Here is a 22,500-nt window from a genome sequence, read left to right as displayed (position 1 = left end):
TTTTGACTTGCTTATGTGCCTACAAGTTACTAACATAAATCAAGGGTTGTGTGCAACAAAGCCCTTAAAGCGACTTCCTGGTAATTTTCAGAAATACGTGCATTTTCTTATTTCTCTCCTCAATGGCCACCTTGGGGACAGTAGAAAGTGGCCATTGTAGAGAGGGTTAAACAAGAGTCAATGTATGGACTGTCCGCCAAAAAAACTGGCCGTTGTAGAGAGGTGGCCATTGTGGAGGGTTCGACTGTATTAAACAGTATGCTATAGGACTGTGTTAAGAATTGGAGTCTTTTTTTTTTCCATTTAACAACTGCTTTGCTAAAGTGGAGGTTGGATGCCCAGAGTATCCAGGGGCTTCCAGTATTGGCAGCCAGCCCCTACATTGAAATAATGCCCCCTTGACTGGCACAACAGCGCAACCCAGCCATGGGCCCCCACACAAAAGGTAAGGAACAGGCACCCGTCACACTGAAAAACATCAGTGGAGAGAAAAACTAACAAGCCTAGGGGGAGGGGGGAGGGGAAGAAAATGGCTGACAGAGCCTAGCACGAAGGAAAAACTGAAACACGCCAATGAATCACATGATTGATGAAGCCAGCTACTGGGCGTGCGTATGCCAAAGACCGCTGACCTCACGCACTTAAATAAGGCACTCAGTTGTTAACTCCTTTAAATTGCATTTCAATACATTAAACACATATTTTTTCAAATCTATTGAACCACAAAGGTAGTTATGACAACAGGGTACTGCTTGTCTCAGAAGTTGTTCACAATTAATTCTCTTCAAACAAAATGTGTCTGACCTGTTCCTTTAACATGTCAGGTGTTGCAGTTGTTCTTCCGTGACTATGTTCATGAATGGTATTACACAATAAGTACTGATGAAGGATTCTTGTACGATCTCAGACAGACGCTGCAGAGGGCATTCATAGCTTTTGCAAACAGGTAAACTATAGATTCATTTAAAGAAACAGTTTTTCATTTTGTGGTTCCAAAAATTATGCATACCTCCCAAACGGAAGGGATTTTTCCTTAGACCCCCCACCTCTGTGGAAATTCCAGTCAAGCTTCATACATTACTTAAATTTTTATACCCCCACCTCCCAGGAATTTCCAATCCCTTCTGTGAGGATGGTATATGGATATTTTCTGGAACTACACATTTCCTGTTTTATGATTTTAGTATAGTAGGTGAGAATTTCAACAGCTAGGAGCTTCATTTGGTTCTACTTGCCTTCTGTGACCTACATATGAAAGATTAGCCAGGGTTCATGCTCATGATAGGCTAGGGAAATCCCCAGCCCCTGGCCCTTAATGACAGCCATGATCACTCTTTTCCTACCTGCAATATATACACTATATGAGTCAAAAATTAAAAATACATGCTTTTGAAATTCATCCATGCTTCTTTAATAATTTTGCAATGTTGGTGCTGTTTGTTGTAGTCAGGAGGTTTGACTCATTAATATTCCAACAGGATAAAAAAGTTTGTAATCGCAGAAACTCTGTGTTTTCAGATCCAAAGATGTTGAATGGGTCAATTTTCTGACAACACGCTTCGTGGATGACATAACAAATCATCTTAAAATCTACCGTACAGCAAAACAGAGGGTGGAGAAAAGTGAAGGTGGGAATCTTCTTTCAGTTGGTTAAAACTGGACTTTAGGCATCGATTACAGGCATGCACTTGTATGCACAGTGAATAAAGCTGTGGTTCAATCTGATCATAATTGAATGTTTTCTCTGTGCAGTTTCCCAGGAATGTATGACTTACATAATACATAAATTTATTGAGCCAAAACCTGTACAAAGGTTGGAAGCTTATTATTTCTGTGTTCACTTCTAACTTTATCAGGGACCTGACCACAGGAAAAAATAACGGATTCCCATTTTTGGATATTTTAGGGTATTTACAGAATACCCATAAAAATCCCAAATTTGGCAAAGTGAGACAAGTCCCAACCAGGGAATTCCCAACCAAGTTCCCAGATTGGAACTTGTCTCACTCTTCCAAATTTGGGATTTTTTTGGGTATTCTTTAAATACCCAAAAATATCCAAAAATGGGAATCCGTTATTTTTTCCTGTGCGACGGGGAGGGGGAGAGCGGCCGTTGAGACATAAGCCCCCCACTTTTCATTAACATACTTTAAAAATAATCTGGAATAGGTATTTACCAATATTATTCCGTGAGCCTGTGTTAGATATGAGGTAGTAAATGAACAACGAGGCGCGTAGCGCCGAGTTGGCTTTAACTATCTCATATCCAACAAGCGCGAATGGAATAGTTGTTTTCTTCAATTTTTTTAAACTCCAAATGTCTGGTTATTACAACTGAATTTTAATAAATTTCATAAAAAACAACCAGCCCCTTTAGAATTGTTGTTGTTACATAATCAGCTCGAGGTAAGGAAGAATTAAGCTCATAATTTCTTTAAATTTGTAAGGAAACTTCAGAGTACTATTAAATAATTTCAAACCAAGGTTTGTGGCTTTTTTTTCGCTGCCATTATGGCATTTTCTGTTTTTTTCTGTTGTTTTGTCAGTAGAAAGCTTGCGAAATCTAAGTTTTTCCGCTGCTTTGCATTTGTCCGGGAGAAATTTTGTTGTTTTCCATATAAGGTCAATTTACGATATAGGAGCTGATAAATGAGATTGAGTGAACCTATCAGAATGCTAAAAAAGCATTATCCGAGGTTGCAAATTTAATAATAAGAATTAGCCTTTTTGTAAAATGGGGTATTAAGAGGAAGTCCCTGTAAAATGGGGCCAAAATTTCAAGGCCTACGCAACACCTTCGTCTACCCAAAACCTTGACAAATTCTCCATCTGGGAGCCTCTGTGTTGATTCCTGTGCTTGACACACAGTTATTTCATTTAAGATTGTTAGACTTTCCAAGGCCTCAAGTGTATGCATTAAGACCTCATGCAATCATAGAAGGTAATTAAAATCGTCTTGGTTGTCAGTGCCACAATAAAACTTCTCAAGGTTTACCTTGGTGATTTTATAACAGAATGTTTGCTTCATGGAATAATGATGTTTAATTCTTACTAGGTGATGATAGTACCTCACTGGATATAGAAACAGCTTTCTTTCAAGTAGAACATGAGATGGAGAAGGATATATGCAGGGAACAAATCTGTTTGTCAGAGGGAAAAGAGAAAGGTGCTGTTTTGTTTAATACATTGTACCACTTTTATTTAGATTTCATACCTACAAGTGACTGAAAAAAAGTCATTACTTACTTCAGTTCACAACAAACTCGGCAGTTCTAGCCTTTCAAGTGTCCATACTTGACAGCTGTGTAGTAGAGTGGGTGCCATCATGACTCACAAATGTTTCAGTCTTTGGAATAATTACATGTACAGAGAAAGAGAGAAAGAAAAACCAGAAGCTAGCGTGCATGCAAATGATGCAAACAAGCTCATTGCTTGGTTGATCAAAACTCGAAAAAGCAGTGCTTTTAGTTTATATTTTACCAACAGCACTGTTCAAAAGCTACTCAAAAAAATGTTCGAATGTGTAAGTAAGTAGAATCCAGCCATACATGTATCACTACCTGCCGCTGCGAGGGCCTGAAAAGTAATTACAACTATGAAACACATAAGCTTAATTTGAAAAATCTGGAGCAATTGAAGGATTTACATTAGTGGACTGTTGGCAAAAGCTGGCTTTGTTGCTGTGGTTGGTGGAAGCTGTGGAAGTCATAGAAATAGAAGGTAGAAGGACTATAAATGAGACCCAACTGTAAGAACAGGTTGAGCTCACCGGAATTTACTTGAGTCACACGTGATGATCAAAGATGACTTGAACTGTTGCTCTTTACTTGGTATGGCTCGAACAATTTATTGCTTAATTCATGGCCTGTTATGCTTTTTCTCTCATTTCTCCATGCTGTAACACGAAAATGGCTTGCATTCTTTTCCATAGCTGACAGCTATGACTGCATAAAAAACTGCATTCACGTTTCTGTAGGAATGCATTAATATTAAGCTAAATTAGTAAATTTTGCTCATCTTCAATTCATAGCAACATTTTATTGATTTCTGTGTATTCTCCAGAACTGTCAGTTGCTACTAGCTTAAAATTTTAGTGTAACTAGAAAATGAAAACTGAGAAAAGACTTACCTTGTCAACTTTGTCATGCTTTCTTGCCGCTGAAAAATTGTAGGGCAAATATTGATGTGGATGGGGTGTATTGCCTGATACCCACCCGATTTGCTACCACGTGACCCAAAATAGTCAATTAAATCACGCAATAATTAATCAGTGGATTATAAAAGAGAATAATGCCCCGTCATTACAAGAAAACAGCCAATCAGAGCATGTGTTCTATTGTAGCCATGTAAAAATATCAGATAATCACTATGTAATCAATGCACTTTACCAGTGGATTCTGAGTAGTCAGTGAATAAAACATTATATTTGTTTGATTTTATCATTATAGATTACTTATCAGACATCAGTGAAATGTTATTATACCTTCTCCTCCCGCCTGAAGACTTTCACAACAAACCATTCAGATATTTTTTCAGGGTGAGTGCTTCTATCATCTATCTTTTTTCAATTTCTGTTCAGGGTCTTTATTCGAGCATGACTTCCTAAATTAATGTGGTGCATTCAGGAGCTGAACCACTTCCAAATGAACCAAATTTCAGGCATGGATCTAGCAAGGCTGTGCTCTAAGGAAAATTGAAGGGTGCCAGTGTTCTAAACCTGTAAAATCTAGGGTTCCCAGCATAAGATTTGTATGAAAACTCTGAGATTTTCTAGTCGCCCAGGAGCAAAAGTTGGGCGCCAGGGACCACTGGGCTCTGCTAGAGCACAGCCCCGAGCTAGGATAAATTTTTTTTGACTGACCCTTTTACTAAATGAGCCCCCAAGGCGTAAGCTTCTAGGGGGATCCGGGGCATGCACCTCCGTGAAATTTTGGGGATTTTTACGACCTAAAGTCACCTTTCCTGGGTTTGTGAGTCATTCAGTGAGGATATTGGCCAGATTTAAACTTGGAAAGTTTTTTTTCAAGAAAAATTTATTTATTTATGAAAATTCTGACCGATTTTTGTAAAACGGTGGAAACCGGTGTGGATCCGTGCATGAAATTTAGCCAATGAATTCTGTTTAAATCTGGCTGAAAAGTGACACCAGTCTGGTTCTGCAGTCTTAAGCTAGCTAAATTTATACTATACCAGACGACTTTTGATGTTGAATTAAAGATGCATGTATGCAATATACATGTAGTATGAACAGCAATGGCCCAGGACTAAAGCAAGTCGTTTGCACACATGCGCATTGTGCCGGAGCGGTTGACTGAGAGGGTTTGATGCACTAAGTCGCAATCCTCATTCCTGAATATTAACTTCTGTCACACTACAGTGGCTTCCTGGCCTTGATCCCTCTCATTCACTTCAACTATGGTCTGAATACCTGTTTACTCTGCACTTAAGTCTGGCTCAGAACCTATTGACACAGCTTTGAACTATTACAGAAATCATGCCAAAATCACCATTCTTATGTGTGAACAGAAGCTCTACTCCAGTATAGTTTTTGTGCTGGTACTGAGCAATGGCTATCCAGTATATAGTGTGAACATACCCTTAATTTGGTATAGCATGCTCTGAAGTTTGGCGATCAAGGTTGTCACGTAATTTAACTCTGCAGAAGTAGTGGATTCTTTATATATGTGATCATTTCAGTTTGTTGATACTGTTGTACCTTTACTTCGAAAAATGTTACTCTAGGCAATGCTTAGGAAGGTAAATACAAAAAGTGGAACAAAATTTTAATCCTGGGTTAGTGCTAATTAGCCTCTCGGGAACTGGGCCCAGAACTGCTAACTCACTGAAAGCATTTTGTTATTGCAGGAAATTATAGCCATATGTGTGTTGTTTCCTACCGTGTCCATGATCTGTGATCCAGATTATGTGAATCAGACAATTGCTTGGCTTGTGAGTAACCAATCACATACAGAGTCTTGATTGCCTATATAATATCATGGCTTAACTGACAAATGCCCAATAACAATGTGACTTCGACCAATCAGGTCAATATAACTAGAGTTTAATACCATCAACTGATGTGATACAACTCATTTTGATCTGAAGATAATTAAGTACCATCACTGTCAACAACAGTTGTATTCATGGCTACACTCCCTGGTTAATCATATTCCACTTCAATATCATGATAATGTTTTATCAATTGGGTTGATCATTATTTTATTTAGTACATTTACCATCACAAAGAGACTTCAATGTTTGTAGCTTTCCAGTTTACTATGCTATAGTGAGAAAGCCATGTGTTGGCAAAAATGATTCTGAAGATATAAAATGTTGCACTACTGTTTTTGACGCATCTTGGTACTCATTTCTTCCAACATTTGTAAGATTTTCATAGAAACAGTGCTGATTAATCATAAATATGTGGCAAAGTTTCAGAATATACATTTTCTAAGAGATAGCTGTAGACTTTGTACAAAACAAAATAAACTAACTGAAGGTTTTAACCCTTCCTCAGTGGTGAAGTAACTCTTTGCTTTCTCTTTTCTATAAAGGGGGCAACAGAACTTACTTCATGAATGTTATATTTCAGTGTAAAGATGCCACATTTACAAGGGAAGCCTTTATGACCATAATTAGGTAATTACTGAGTTAATTAAATCAGATATTTGTGGTTTTGGCTTCCTTGCAAATCAGTCCAGATGATTATAATTATTCCCTTTACGTTTGAGAGGCTTGTTTTTCAATGAAAGGATTTATTTTATTATTAGCGTGGAAGGTATTCCTTTAGTGGTGTAAAGTACAAAATTATTTTTGTAGTAAAACACTGATTACAAGTCATGTCCTCACATGAAGTTCACAGTCCAATATCTTTTTTGATGCTTGATTTACAGGGAAGGTCTCAGTGTCGTGGAAGATGTGGACGGTGTGAAGGACAAAGTTGAGATAGAGATTGCTAAATTAAGAGCACATGACTCAGAAACTTCAGGTAACATTATGGGCAATTTAGGCACGAGTTTGCTACCATAGCTGCTTGGTTATTAGTTAAATATAATTTTTTGATAACAAGCCAACCTTTCCTTTCACCTCCAAAAACAATATGATCAGCAACCTGTTAACACTATTATTTACAGCGACGTAGAAAGGAGCTTTTGTCAATGCAGAAGGGACAGAGTTCAATTCACGGCAGTTAGTCTTGCTAATTAATTTGTTTATTTGGATATTATTGTACACGTACTAAGTTGTTTATACTTTTTTTCTGTTTATATGATCAGGTGCAGCTGATGTTGCAGTGAGGCAACAGTTAAGCAGTCTCCTGTTTGTAAAGAAAATCTGTGAAGCCAAAATTAGGACTCTAAAGTTTGGTGATGGAGAACTACCATCATTACCTTCTGTAAGAATGATTCCATACTGTGTTACTTGTGTTTAATGAGAGTGCATTCTTGCAATTCACTTCCGTTTTGCTGCTCACAGTTGTCATAGTAAATGTAGTCAGCTCAAATCATGTTAAAGGGGATATGTCTCTCTATTTCCTACTAGAAGCTAAAACTTGGTCTTCGCATAAAAAATAATGGCCCAGTTTAGTAACTTGAGACTATACTAAGGCACTGAAACTGTTTCCTCTTGTCTGTTGCACGAATGACAAGGATGAACATGTTTAATGGTGTGCCTGCAAAAATCACCCAAAAAATGTCATGGTTAGTGGTAGTCCCTGATCAAATTTGTTATTATCTATGGTGTTCCATTCCAAAACTTTAGCTTCACTAATACACTCTGAAGGGTATTGAGGGCAGGGCGTTGATCAAGAGGAACAATAATTATGTATAAATGAGAGTCATTTGCGTAGAACATACAGTCTAGGGTATGAGCAGAGATTATGTCTTGAATAGGTGTTGTATAAAGAGTAAATAAGAGGGGACCAAGTATTGAACCTTGGGAACTCCAAATTCTAATCTCCGACTGCCATACATTGTCATATATTAATCAAAGCTGTGCAGTGAATGATAGGGCATAAGATGCTCCTTTCTGTTACATGTTTGTAACAACAGGAAAACCCTGAGGAACTTGGAAAACTTCTGCCTCCTAACCAGCCTCTTCCTGTGTTACCACTGCAAGTGATTCTGGATAACAACACCGCTTTGTCATACTTTATAGGTACAGTATATGTGTAAAGTATATCTTGTTGTGCTACATACATGTAGCAGTGTGAAGCAAGTCATGGAATGGAGAATTAAATCCCGATTAAAAATTCAAAGTAAGCTACAAGTAACCCATAAACCCAACTGATTGGTAGCCCTAGTAAGGTCTAGTAACGGGTATTAGGGGACTACACAAGGTAAAGAAAAAATTGTTTTGTCGTCATTGTGATTCGAACTGCGACTTCCGAATTAGAAGAGCATGGGTGAGGACAAAACATGGACCCGGGATCCGTGGACCCCCTGTAATGGACCGGGTACATGAACACTTTTTCACTTTTTTGGGTCTTTAAGAGTAGCGGTTTGCTATTAAAGTAAAAACTGAATGTCACATCAATCAACGTCTGCTATCAACACGCAATTTCAGCTTCAAATGTTTGAATTTTTCACTATTTTTCAAGGAAACGTGTTTTTGAGCATACAAGGCGATATTTTTTAGTTGTGTTTGGCTCAATTTCCTATATCTTTAAAGTAGTTATTTCCCATATTTTGACCGGTCAGAAACGACTTCGAAAAATTATTTTGGGCCCTGTATCTGGTTTTTTATTTATTTTGCGTATTTATCCACTGTCACGCACGGGGAAATTTCTTCCTGTTGCTGAGTTTAAATCTCGGGTAAGATGGAAAATGGAGAGGGCCATCATCCAGAACAAAAGTCAATTTAACTGTGTAAGGAAAAAAGAAAGCAGCAAAAAGAAAATTAATATCCGCAAAGCTGAGCCAAGATCTTACCATCATTAGAGTCATGCGGCCTGGCTGTAAGCATATGTATCCGAAAACCTTGTGCACGTACAGTAGGAGTAAATATCAGAGATCAACACCTTCAAATCCGCGCGCTATTTCTGTAGGTTGAATGTTTATGTTTATTTCTCCATTCGACTCTTTCTTAAAAAAGTGTCCATAGACCAGGTCCATTACAAAGGGGTCCATGGATCCAGTCCATAAAGTGGTCCATTCGAAGAGCTTACATACATGATACATTACAATTTTCTTGCACCATGATCAGATGATAAGACTATAATTATGTTCAAACTATGTTGATCTTTCATTGCAGAGTTTATGAATAGTGTTGATGGACAAGCATATCTTTATTTCTGGCTGGCTGTTGAGGTATGTTTGATGTATAATGTCTCATATGAGTACACAATGAAATATGCGAAAGATAGTCACCATGGCTGGCATTCAAAAGGAGGGAGGGGTCGGATTGGGATGCTCGTGAGTGCCCAGTCTTTTCCTTCCCCATCCCCTTTCCAGTGCTTGCTATGCTGTCAATTGGAAAGTTGTTTCTAGTTAAAATTGATCGTCAGTTTATCTTGGGTACCCGCAATGAATTCGCGAACAGCTAGGGAGTGACTGTTGACAACTAACACTATTTACAGCGGCAGCAGTTCACACTTCATCTGTGATAGAATTTTATTCCCTTATTGAGGAGTAGGTAAATGATTGAAATCTATGAGTTGTCTTCTGTACTAGTGGTAATTGTAAGTATAGACTGTACATAGTGGTACGGGAGCAAAGGCGGATCCACTCAACAGACCAGAAAATTTTTTAGATTATTGTTGCTTTAAAACTGACATTGTTGTTACAAAGTAAGGCACACCGGTGGCCACACCGGTAGTCGGAGTTTACTAGAAAAATAACGTGAACGACAAAACTGGGGTGGAATCAACTGTTTCAACAGCGAGTACAAGTTTGGACCCCACCCCCTCCCCCTCTAAGCCATACAAATGCCTCTACAGAGAAAATCTCGTAGATTATTCAAAAGAATATTTCATCACTAGACTTCTCGTAACTGACCTCACTGACTGGTTCTTTTTTGTGTTAGAGTTATCGCGTAACAGCTGAACTACAGCTGTCCCTTGCTATGGAACGTCGACTGCTGGTGGAGGGTGATACCGTTGACAATGTAAGGCGCCATCAGTTTAACGCTTATTTTGTTGTGTTGCTTTTATAGCCAACCTCCACCGTCTTTACAAACGGACGTTACTCGTTAGAACTGAGTTGTAAATTCAATTTTTTCCCCCTAAGTAGCCTGTATTGCAGAGGTAATTTAAATTTTGTCTAACGGAAACTATTTTTAAGAAGTGAAAAGAAAATTAAGTTGTAGAAATTGTGGCGGCATTTCGAATTGATGTTTTTTGGTTGCAGCCATTGTCATGAATCAACGTTATTTTGTATTCAACAAAATGGTAGCAAACAGATGACAAGACAAAATTCAAACTGGTGTTGCGAGGGTAAAAGTGAAAATGGATGATTTTCTTTTCTGTTTGTTCACGCGAGTGTCCTTTTCACTTGTTAGAAAAAGAAGTTGAATTTTAACTTTCTTGGGAACAATTTTCACATTACATGGCGTTGATTTTAAATGACGTTTAGTTATTCAGCTCGTGAAATAATCACCAAAATAAAAAAATTAACGAAATGGTTTCTAAGAATATTTTGAGGGGGTGGGGGGGGGGGGGGGGCGAGCGGTTAACACGTCGGACTCTGTATCTGGATGTCTGGGGTGCAAGCCTCGCCCGTCGCGTTGTTTCCTTAGGCAAGGAACTTTACTCCACTTTGCCCCTCTTTACCCAGGTGTATAAATGGGTACAGGCGACATACTGCTGGAAGCGGGGGGGGGGGGGGGGGGGGTCGAGTAACCCTGTGTTGGACTTGCATCCTATCAAGGAGGGAGTGGCAATACTCTTCGGCATGCTTCATGCTAAGGACACAGGGATAAGCTCCGGCCGTTTGGGTCTTTTGCTCGTGTGTGCCCTTACCTTTTTTACCTTCTAAGAATATAGTGCTGTTTAAATTGGATTAAGCATTACGTCGTTTAGTGCGCATCTTTATTAAGGAGTGTTAGAAAACAACAACTGAACGTTAGAAATACAGGGATATCGTTTGTAACCACGGTCTGCTGTGTTGTGTTCAGGAGGAGGAGGAGCGCGATGCTGCTGCCGCTGATTTGGAAGTTTTGCGATTGGCGGCTCAAAATATCTTTGACCAATACCTTTCAGAGACGGTAACGTAACTATAGTACTTTTCGTCTACTATCTATTTTCATTTAATGCCGTGCATAGTCATGCCATTAAAGTTCAGTTAGAGAGAGAAATGGAGTAAGTGTTATCACACCCTGATAGCAAAGGAATTGCACAAAATGAGAGGCAGCACGTTTTCCTCAGATAGAGGGAGAGTAACCAACGACAACGGCGGCGATGGCAACAAGAACTGCAAAGAAGCAAAGTGTTAGATGAGTAGATTAGCAAAAGAGCAACTTCGTACGTGCCTCACACTTTTTTCAGGTGTAAATTTCTCTGCCGCCATTGCACAACTGCGACGTGAAATTTCCTAATTTCACGTTTTATAGGGGACGTGAACGCAAAACATTGATTTCTTTTTCTTTTCCTAAACATAGATACAGACCTTTAGGATCGCGAACGTTTGACAAATTGAACGAGATGGAATAAGAGCGATGAAGTTTGAAACAGCCCGAATTCACTTCGCTGCTGTCGCCGTCGTAATTGCTTAAGCTCCTTATTTTAAGACCCTGAAAGTTGGTCCGGCTGGGAATCGAATTCGTGCCGAAAACCCCCGAATCTGGTACTCAACCGTTTAGCAAAACAGCCGGAGGCGGAAATTTTCGTGGAAAATAAAGAAGATTCACGCCCTTTTTGTTCTACTTCAAGTCATCTCATCTGGTGAAAAAAGTGTTGAAATAAAGATTTATTTCCAACCTTGCCGCGTAATTTGGTTATAACGGTTTATTTTTAACAAAACCCTGTTTACACGGATCCAGGTGAATTTTTGGACGCACGAATTTTTTACCTCTGCATCCCGTTGACACGAAACCGTGCAAATTCTTATACAGATTGCTGTGCTGCACTGTTTGCCGTTCAAAAACTTGCACTGTTCTGTGGGTCCCGTGTAAACGAAAAGCGGATCGTTTTCGTCCGTTCAAAAGTTTGTGCGGACCCGTGTAAAAGGGGTCTAATTAGCTAAGGTTCTTTCATGGACAACTAGGTGTGACAGGTCTTGCTCACAAACAATGAAGCCTGTTGGAAAAAGTTTAAGCTTAATTTAATCGTTCTCACATTTTATCCAGGCTAATCCCAGAGTTGTTCTGTCAAGGGAGGCACCAAGGAAAGTTTTTAAGCGCATTGCACAAGAAGAACCATCGCCAAGCTGCTTTGATGATGTTCAGGCACAGGTAATAGTTATATCCGTGAGTAGCGAATTTTGCATCCCCGTGAACATGCCAGTTTTACAGCTTGTTCAACAAACATAAACTTTTGAAAAATGAACTAAATACCGTAGTCAATGCCATAGCCTTACTTCCGGGCTTGTGGCGCACATAATTGAGTAGCTATGGTGCATGTAGTGTTTAAACACGAACAGTGTTTAATCAAGTTTAAAACACGAGGCGTTGCGATTTCTTAAACTGTTTCAAAGGCGTAATCCTTGGGTTTCAGAGAGAGAAATTCCGCCATCTTCTATCAGATTTTAAGACACTCGTTAAACATTGATTTTTTTGTATTTTTACGAGTTTTTGACGTTCATTTATGGTGGTGCGCTCTACACTTGACGAACCATCCCGGATCTGCAATCCTCACAATTGTTATGTGTAATTATGTGCAATGATTTTTAGTCATTTTGGTTAATTCCTGTTTAGGTGTATGAAATTCTTCATGAAGAGTCATTTTATGGAGCTTTTCTTAAAAGCCAAGCTTATATAAGGTGGGTTTGAAACACAGTGTAGCAGTTTGCTCCTTTCTGTAATTTCTGAAGCTAGAGTAGGGTAACATGGACAATATTTGGAATATATGCATGAAATGTGTGCTAACTTTATATTTGTCGCGTCTGGGTTTGATAATCCGCTATAGGTACTCAGGATTTATTAGTCATTCGAGAAGATAAGATGGTTTGCTTTAATTATTCTGAATTTACTCTTAGATGTCTACTGGATTTAGAAGTACCATTGGAGAAGACAGGTATCGCTCCTTTTTTTTGATATTGTTATTGAAAAAGTTTCCAAAAAACCTTTTAAGTCCTTTTCTTGTGCAGAAAAATCATGAGAAATGCCATATATACATAATAGCAAGTTAGCTTTATATTTTAGAAGGAATGACGATTGTAAGTCATTACGATTTCACTTGACTAAGATAAAGCGAAATAACGTACAATGGGGCCATAAAAAGTGCGAGCAAGCACTCAATCTTAAGACGCACAAGGTTTCTTAGATGCAAGTCTGTGATGCTACTATGAACATTTGTTTTTCAGATGACCTTGAAACTGCCTCTACTACCGAAGACGGTAGGTTCACTGAAAGGTTGAGTGTCTGATTTCTGTATCTGTATGTCTTTAGAGATCTTTACAAAGAAAATTCTTCGCGTAATACAGCAAGTCGCGAACACCATGTTGGACTTTCCATTCTTGGTACACGTCTCAATTCAAACGAGTCAGATTTCACAAAATTTCTATTTGATCCAGGAAATTGTATTTAAAAAAACTAGCTCCCGGAGAAACTTAAGTAAAACGCTCAAACGTGAGTTATGAACGATTTCTCGCCATAAAACGCTCCCTTAAATCACTTTCCGCAAGAAGGTTTAAACGCGAACAGTAGACTGTGAACATGACGGCAAATACAAGGTCACGTGTAAATAATGATAATAATAATAATAATAATAATAATAATAATAATAATAATAAATATAAAACTTATATTGCGCATGTACCATCCAAATATGTTCATATGCGGATTACAGATGATGAAAATACGGTAAGAATAAGATAAGAATAGCAAATTGGCAAGAATTCAAAGTAAAAAACTAAGAATGTCTAGGAGATAATAAACATCGCACCTAATTAATCAGGTCAATTGAAAGCTATCTTAAAAAGGTTCGTTTTGAGAGCTCTTTTAAAAGATGTAAGGCTCTGAATGTTTCTGATCTCCGCTGGAAGACTGTTCCAAAGTTTGGGAGCAGCCGAGTGAAAGGCTCGGTCAGCAAGTGTAGGTAGGCACCGTGCGTTGGCTGGTACTAACAAAGTTGCATTCCTGGACCTAAGATTATATCTTGACTGAGCAGCGACAGCAATAAGATCAACCAGATATTGAGGTGCTAGTCCATGGAGGCACTTGAATGTTAACAATACAATACAGATACTAGGTGTATTGGTTAAAAGTCTGGCAGCAGCATTTTCAATTCTTTGAAGTTTATTTACTTTGTATGTGAATATTAGTAGGAAGGCCATAATTATAATAGACTGTTGTAATAGTCCAATTGGTTCGGGTAATAAACCTATGGATAAGGGATAAAGCGGTTGCATAGAGGCCACAGCAGCAGTGTCGTTAGCGTAATCACCAGTTTTAAAGGCCCAGTAGATTGTTCTTAACCAGGTGAGACTGAAGCTGCCCCCCTGCTGCTCGTTCAACTAACTTGGAAACAAATTGCGGATTACTTATAGGGCAAAAGTTTTTGAAAGTAAGGTCAGAATTCTGTGGCTCATACAAATAAGGGAGCACAGCCTTGACTTTAATTTGATGATTGAAAAAAGGTTTGAGGCTCAATTTATTTTGTGTTTGAATTGCAGATGATGTAGCTAGTATCGACAGTGATTTTTCGCAGCCAGAGGTGAGCATTCCCCTTCGTATATTTTTGTCTCTGTTAAAACCTATCATCACATCACCAGAGTGTGAATATTAGTCATCTTCATATAACGATCTACCGAGTACCTGAGTACCAGGTCGTTTACTTGGCCAAACTTTGAGCTGCTAAAAACTAACTAGCGTCTGCACACACTTAACTTGCCTGTTAGCATCAGAATTTTGAGTAGAATGTTGGCAAGCGAGAACATTTATGATTCATTCAAAACATTTCGCCTTTTCTAATTGGCTCCAATTGCCGGCCGGACCAGCAGGCGCTTATCATGTCTGGAAGACGTGAGCAATATTCACCATCGATTCGATGGTATATTTGCTTGAAAACGAGGCTGATCGCTGGTATATTTGCCTGGAAACGAGGCTGCTTGGGCAATGATGAACCTAAAAAAATGATGTTCACGGCTATCCGAAGACGAAATAGCTGAATTTCTGACTAAAACTGAACGTAAGAAATGCAAGAATACACAAAACATAGCGGATGTTATCGAGGAGTATCTACAAGAAAAAACATCTGTTTATATCCTGAGACCGTGCTGAGAAATAGGCCAAGGTTTTGAAGAAAGTCTACGAGGTAGTAAGCTTGTTAAGAACTTAGAAATATTTTGAATGAACAATAAAACAATAAATTCGGCTTTCGTATGAATGTTATCGGCCTTAGTGGATAACATTCTCCTCGATTTGCACAATTCCTCACATCATACTCAGGCGACATCCAATAACTGTTAAATAATTCCACGCCTGAGATTTAGTAATGGACGGTCTCTTTTTACACAATAAGTTAATATGAAACGCAAAATACAGCAAAAAAAAGCTGTAGATCGATTCTGTTTAACTGTCCAGTAATAATTTGGTATAGAGGTAAAATTACTAGAATTCTGTATTTTTCTTTTGTAATAGAGGGGTCAGGTATGTGTTAGCCAGTAGGAAGTGTCGTTAATGTGGTATTTGGGTTTGTTTTTAATAATTTTATTTCTCTTCTATCTTTTTTTTTGTTATTCAGGATAGTTCCTTGTCTGTTAAACTCTGGACCTCTAATGATGATATAAGACTCAACGCTACTGTTACCGAGACAGGTATAACCATCGTAGACGCAGTTTCAGTTTGTCCTTTCGTAAACAAGCGATGATGATTTTTGAACTTCTATTGAAAGTGTTTCTACTTAAACCAAAGAAATTCAAAACCCATAATCGAACGTGGGCCTTTTTGTCTGCTAACCTCTCTCCCTTACCACCACATTAACGACCCAACAAAATTCAAAAAAGTTAAATAGAGACAATAAACAACCTTTTCTAACTGACACCTTTTAGAACCAGTGATGGTATCGACCGTTTGTTTACGAAAGGGGAATAAGGCATCGCGCACGTAAGATGAGAAACAGTCGTGTATACAGTTTATTGAAAAGTCGTCCGGCTTGAGTTTCAATGATCTTGAATGCAATGTATGCTTTCAAGGGATGCATGCTTATATATCTTGAGGTTATTTTATTTTGCCAAACATCGCTGATTTATATAGGCATGTTTTGTTGTGTGTTGTATCCTGGCAGGTTCTTGTAAAGACACTGGCAAGACATATGCTCTGTACTCTATTAATGTCTACCGTGCAAGCTCAGAAGGAACAAAATCTTGGACAGTTTTCAGACGCTACAGTGATTTTGATGATTTACACATGCACCTCAAAGAAAAGGTAGCTATAAATTTGGTCATCGTTTCTCCCCATTGTTTCTATGCCGTTTGCCGGTATTGGTCAAGGTTCCTAATGGGCAGAACACTTTTCCACTCGTTTTTGTTTGGAAGTCTGTGGTGACTGCTGCGAAGTATTTATCTCAGACTTTCTCGCAACCTCTCGCAGTCTTCTCTTCTTTCCTTCCTCTGGAATGAGAGAGGGATCCTGGGAACGAGATCATTCACATACGTGATCCTGGGTCCGCTGACGGCGCTACCTGTTGTTTTAAACCGTTTCAACCGATATCTGGACTGGTTGAAAAAGTTGATCAAACAACTAACTAAAACACAAATGTGGCATACCACAACCCGACCAGCTTCCGCGAAAATGGTTGATCCCAGTAAAACATGACCATTGTTTTCACCATGGTCTTCAGCCTCCACAATGGTACGCGCAATTTCATTTTTCATATAAAACTGCATGTAAACGCGCAGGAAGACTCGTCTTCAATAAAAGTACCTTTTTCATTTACTTAGTTACCTTGCTGCTTCTTAATTTTTGCAGTTTGGTTCAATCGGCTCCCTTCTACTTCCTGGAAAGAAAACATTTCACAACTTGGACAAGAAATTTCTTGAGAGGAGACGAATTGCGTTAGATTCGTATCTACAGGTAAGATGCTCTTTATTTGAGTGTCAATTTATTTAGCATGAAAGTACTAATTAGGGACACTATTTTTATGTCTCCAGCTGGAGACGGGACCGCCATTTTACGTGGTCATCCGAGCCACGCGAAGGTCTAGCCGCTTGCAGTTTTTTTAAGACCCTGAGTATTGGTCTGGCCCCGAGAATCGAACAAGCGACCTCCCGCTCTCGAGTCACTAGACCATAGACCACTCGTAAAGTTCAAACAAAACTACATCCGGGACTTGAGTAGCGTATTTTCCATATCCTCCCTTCATCCTCAGAAGTGAGGATATCGTTGACGTCATCAAACTGTTGTTCGTGCACAGTTTGCCAAACGCTAATTTTAAAACAATTAGTTTATGATGTCGAGATATTGAGCACGCGGGAAGTTTGGACAGCACGAAAGAGGTGTGCTCAATGGGAATATGAAGCACGCTCGCGCTATTGAATTTGATTAGGCGAATATTCTAGCTATGTTATAAGAGAAAAATGGCGAGCGATAGATCAGTGAAATTATCAGAAGCGACCATAAAATCTTTCCCTGAGGAGCAGGAGAATGTTAGTACGAAGAAAACTTTGTATGAATTAAAAGTATTCAAGGAGTTCCTTACAAGTGAAGACGAAAGCAGTTAGCGATGAGTGAGACGGAAAAATGGTAAACACTCTTGTCTATATAATAACAAGAAAATCACAGGGTGGCTTGAAGATATGAATTTATTTTCTCGTGGTGAAAAACAATATTCTACTCACTCGATGCGCTTGTTCGTAAAACAATGTTTTCACCACTCGAAAATTTGTAAATTCATATCTTCGCGCCGCCTTGTAATATCCTCCATATATCACATTTCTAAGCTTTATCTTTCTTTCACAGAGCGTTTTGTCAACAGACCTTCTTGGCCAACATCCGGGAATGTTTGAAATAGTCAACAATTTTCTTATGCCTGGAGCCTATGCTCGGGAGAAAGGACAGTTTGCAAGAAAGGTAATCTGGTACCGTTTATCACAACTTTCTCGACTTCTCTTTCTCTTTCTCTTTCTCTTTGCTCTTAAGCGCTGCGTGCCGCGTGGTGTTTTAGGACGGATACAAAGCACAAGACTGTTATGCAGTACCTTTGGATTCTAAGACTACGATACCTCTCGCCCGCTGTCTCAGGCGCTGTACGGGGCCCTGTTAGAATTCCTGTACTACTGTTTTATGCAAAACCCTAGCCTATACGGGTTAACGAGAAATGAGTGTTCCCTGAAAAGTGAACGATGCTTTTTGTAACAGTTTGGCGTCTTACAAGTGGTGTCCTGCGGTTCTTTTTGATATGTAGTAACTTTGTGGTGACTTGCCTATCATAGGTTGGTACTCTTGTGGCACCGATACGTCAGGTGTCCCACGCGATCAAGACCGTTCCGGACAGCTTATCGGGAGGGGTACACAAGATCTTCACCAAGGTACATTAAGCACTACGTCTGTTCTGTGAGCTTTGATTTTTTCACATAAAAAAATATAACGATGGATTTGTTGAAATTTTTACGTTAGCCAGGACAGAGGCGTGACTTAAAGGAAGACACTAGACATTTGTACGCAGATATTGAATTGGAGGTAAATAAATCACAGTTATTTTTTTACTTTTAAATAAAAATCGATTGTCTTCCCTGCTTGGTCTTTTATGAGACTGCTGTTTGTACGTTTCAGGAAGATGATAACATTCCACTCAGAATCCTGTTGTTACTGATGGATGAAATATTTGACCTTAAGCATAGGTACATGTGCCAGTGGTATTTTATGTGGGCGGCTTTAAATACCAGTTAAGCAATGCTTTCTTCTTGTTTGCTGTTAAACATCACACAGTTAGACGAGTAAGTTTACAAAGAAAAGTCAAGGCCCGAATAGTACATACCACAAGAAAGCATTGGATCTCTAGTGTATCCCATGAACGAACCTTTCCACACGAGATTCACTGTTAAACTGAAAGAAAGTCCCTTAAAAATTGTATAAAGTTATTTAACACGGTTGAATACTTAGCAACTATGGGATGAGGCTTAGTATGACCTGAAGAATTATGCAGACCGAGGAGGATAACACACTCCGAGGTCTGCGTGATTCTTCAGATCATGCGAAAGCCGATTCCAGTAACCTTTTTATTATTCATTCAAAATAATTCGTACTTTAAAACATGCTTACATCGATCAATGTTAAAATCCCGTGTTCATTTTCATTTTCCTATCTTAGGACGTAGTTATTCACTAAGGCTGCTCATCATTATTGTAATCTTCCGTTGATAAATAACAGAATAACAATAACTACGTATGTGATAACTTTTTCCCGACGTCTGGAACAACAAAAAAGTAAGAAAGCGACTTTGATGTTTTTGATTTGGGTTTTTGAGTTCTACGAGAAGGGAACTGAGGCCGAAATGGCCTTTTGTTTCCTCTCTACGTAGTAATAGTCCCAGAAGTCTTTGCGAAAGTTAAGTCAGCCAAGTTTTCACCGTTGTCACCGCTGTCACTTTTGTCACTGTTGTCACCGTTGTCACCGTTGTCCCGTTTCTCACTGTTCTAACCGTTGTTACTGTTGTCACTGTTGTCACCATTGTCACTGTTTTCTCCGCTGTCACTGTTGTCACTGTTGTCACCGTTGTCACCGTTGTCACAGTCGTCACGGTTGTCACCGTTGTCACGGTTGTCACTGTTGTCACTGTTGTCATCGTTGTCACCATTGTCACCGTTTGCACCGTTGTCACCATTGTCACCGTTGTTACTGTTGTCACTATTGTCACCGTTGTCACCGTTGTCACCGCTGCCACTGTTGTCACCGCTGTCACTGTTGTCACTGTTGTCACCGTTGTCACCGTTGTCACCGCTGTCACCGCTGTCACTGTTGTCACCGTTGTCACGGTCGTCACGGTTGTCACCGTTGTGACTGTTGTCACCATTGTCACTGTTGTCACTGTTGTCACCGTTGCCACCGTTGTCACGGTCGTCACGGTTGTCACCGTTGTCACGGTTGTCACGGTTGTCACTGTTGTCACTGTTGTCATTGTTGTCACCATTGTCACTGTTGTCAAGGTTGTCACTGTTATCACCGTTGTCACCGTTGTCACCGCTGTCACTATTGTTACCATTGTCACCATTGTCACTGTTGTCACTGTTGTCACCGTTGTTACTGTTGTCACTATTGTCACCGTTGTCACCGTTGTCACCGCTGCCACTGTTGTCACCGTTGTCACCGCTGTCACTGTTGTCACTGTTGTCACCGTTGTCACCCTTGTCACCGCTGTCACTGTTGTCACCATTGTCACCGTTGTCACGGTCGTCACGGTTGTCACCGTTGTGACTGTTGTCACCATTGTCACCGTTGTCACTGTTGTCACTGTTGTCACCGTTGTCACCGTTGTCACGGTTGTCACCATTGTCACGGTTGTCACTGTTGTCACTGTTGTCATCCTTGTCACCATTGTCACTGTTGTCAAGGTTGTCACTGTTGTCACCGTTGTCACCGCTGTCACAGTTGTTACCATTGTCATCATTGTCACCGTTGTCACTGTTGTCACCGTTGTTACTGTTGTCACTGTTGTCACCGTTGTCACCTCTGTCACTGTTGTCACTGTTGTCACCGTTGTCACCGTTGTCACCGTTGTCACGGTTCTCACTGTTCTCACCGTTCTTACTGTTGTCACTGTTGTCACCATTGTTACTGTTTTCACCGCTGTCACTGTTGTCACCGTTGTCACCATTGTCACCGCTCTCACTGTTGTCACAGTTGTCACTGTTGTCACGGTCGTCACGGTTGTCACCGTTGTCACGGTTGTCACTGTTGTCATCGTTGTCACCGTTGTCACCGTTGTCACCATTGACACTGTTGTCACTGTTGTCACCGTTGTTACTGTTGTCACTGTTGTCACCGTTGTCACCGTTGTCACCGCTGCCACTGTTGTCACCGTTGTCACCGTTTTCACCGCTGTCACTGTTGTCACTGTTGTCACCATTGTCACCGTTGTCACGGTTGTCACTGTTGTGACTGTTGTCACCATTGTCACCGTTGTCACTGTTGTCACGCTTGTCACTGTTGTCACCGTTGTCACCGCTGTCACTGTTGTCACCGTTGCCACCATTGTCACTGTTGTCACCGTTGTTACTGTTGTCACTGTTGTCACCATTGTCACCGTTTTCACCGCTGTCTCTGTTGTCACTGTTGTCACCGTTGTCACCGTTGTCACCGCTGTCACCGTTGTCACTGTTTTCACCATTGTCACCGTTTCCAAGGTTGTCACTGTTGTCACCGTTGTTACCATTGTCACTGTTGTCACCGTTGTTACCGCTGTCACTGTTGTCACCGTTGTCACCGTTTTCACCGTCGTCAGGGTTGTCACCGTTGTGACTGTTGTCACCATTGTCACGGTTGTCACTGTTGTCACTGTTGTCACCGTTGTCACCATTGTCACCGTTGTCACCGTAGACACCGTTGTCACCGTTGTTACCATTGTGACTGGTTTCACCATTGTCACGGTTGTCACGGTTGTCACTGTTGTCACCGTTGTCACCGTTGTCACCGTTGTCACCGTTTTTACCATTGTCACTGTTGTCACCATTGTTACTGTTGTCACTGTTGTCACCGTTGTCACCGTTGTCACCGCTGTCACTGTTGTCACTGTTGTCACCGTTGTCACCGCTGTCACTGTTGTCACTGTTGTCACCATTGCACCGTTGTCACGGTTGTCACGATTGTCACTGTTGTGACTGTTGTCACCATTGTCACCCTTGTCACTGTTGTCAAGGTTGTCACTGTTGTCACCGTTGTCACCGCTGTCACTGTTGTTACCGTTGTCACCATTGTCACTGTTGTCACTGTTGTCAGCGTTGTTACTGTTGTCACCGTTGTCACCGTTGCCACCGCTGTCACTGTTGTCACCGTTGTCATTGTTGTCACGGTTCTCACTGTTGTCACCGTTGTTACTGTTGTCATTGTTGTCACCATTGTCACTGTTTTCTATGCTGTCACTGTTGTCACTGTTGTCACCGTTGTCACTGTTGTCACTGTTGTCATCGCTGTCACCATTGTCACCGTTGTCACCGTTGTCACCATTGTCACTGTTGTCACTGTTGTCACCGTTGTTACTGTTGTCACTATTGTCACCGTTGTCACCGTTTTCACCGCTGCCACTGTTGTCACCGTTGTCACCGCTGTCACTGTTGTCACTGTTGTTACCGTTGTCACCCTTGTCACCGCTGTTACCGCTGTCACTGTTGTCACCGTTGTCACCGTTGTCATGGTCGTCACGGTTGTCACTGTTGTCACCGTTGTCACCGTTGTCACCTTTTTTACCATTGT

General features: G+C 40.3%; 1 protein-coding gene across 4 annotated transcripts in view; it reads left to right on the top strand.

Annotated features, from left to right (window-relative positions):
- LOC140930455 (sorting nexin-13-like) overlaps positions 1 to 22,500 on the top strand; it is a 40,375-nt gene that overhangs the window by 2,808 nt on the left and 15,067 nt on the right. For 2 of the 4 annotated variants that reach the window (XM_073380146.1, XM_073380144.1), the window contains exons 4-27: positions 825 to 946; positions 1,519 to 1,628; positions 3,056 to 3,166; positions 4,449 to 4,537; positions 5,866 to 5,949; positions 6,593 to 6,639; positions 6,894 to 6,988; positions 7,275 to 7,393; positions 8,049 to 8,154; positions 9,250 to 9,305; positions 10,021 to 10,101; positions 11,113 to 11,199; positions 12,280 to 12,384; positions 12,847 to 12,911; positions 13,128 to 13,165; positions 13,455 to 13,487; positions 14,766 to 14,806; positions 15,836 to 15,908; positions 16,379 to 16,518; positions 17,062 to 17,166; positions 18,052 to 18,162; positions 18,525 to 18,620; positions 18,709 to 18,771; positions 18,865 to 18,932. In XM_073380146.1, the coding sequence (XP_073236247.1) occupies positions 825 to 946; positions 1,519 to 1,628; positions 3,056 to 3,166; positions 4,449 to 4,537; positions 5,866 to 5,949; positions 6,593 to 6,639; positions 6,894 to 6,988; positions 7,275 to 7,393; positions 8,049 to 8,154; positions 9,250 to 9,305; positions 10,021 to 10,101; positions 11,113 to 11,199; positions 12,280 to 12,384; positions 12,847 to 12,911; positions 13,128 to 13,165; positions 13,455 to 13,487; positions 14,766 to 14,806; positions 15,836 to 15,908; positions 16,379 to 16,518; positions 17,062 to 17,166; positions 18,052 to 18,162; positions 18,525 to 18,620; positions 18,709 to 18,771; positions 18,865 to 18,932 (2,045 nt within the window). The remainder of the gene's footprint in view (positions 1 to 824; positions 947 to 1,518; positions 1,629 to 3,055; positions 3,167 to 4,448; positions 4,538 to 5,865; positions 5,950 to 6,592; positions 6,640 to 6,893; positions 6,989 to 7,274; positions 7,394 to 8,048; positions 8,155 to 9,249; positions 9,306 to 10,020; positions 10,102 to 11,112; positions 11,200 to 12,279; positions 12,385 to 12,846; positions 12,912 to 13,127; positions 13,166 to 13,454; positions 13,488 to 14,765; positions 14,807 to 15,835; positions 15,909 to 16,378; positions 16,519 to 17,061; positions 17,167 to 18,051; positions 18,163 to 18,524; positions 18,621 to 18,708; positions 18,772 to 18,864; positions 18,933 to 22,500) is intronic. The other 2 variants (XM_073380147.1, XM_073380145.1) reach the window with 2 other exon arrangements.

This window comes from Porites lutea, chromosome 3 (genome assembly GCF_958299795.1).
Source record: "Porites lutea chromosome 3, jaPorLute2.1, whole genome shotgun sequence".
NCBI classification, from domain to species: Eukaryota; Metazoa; Cnidaria; class Anthozoa; order Scleractinia; family Poritidae; genus Porites; species Porites lutea.
This window is presented reverse-complemented; position numbering and strand designations above follow the sequence as displayed.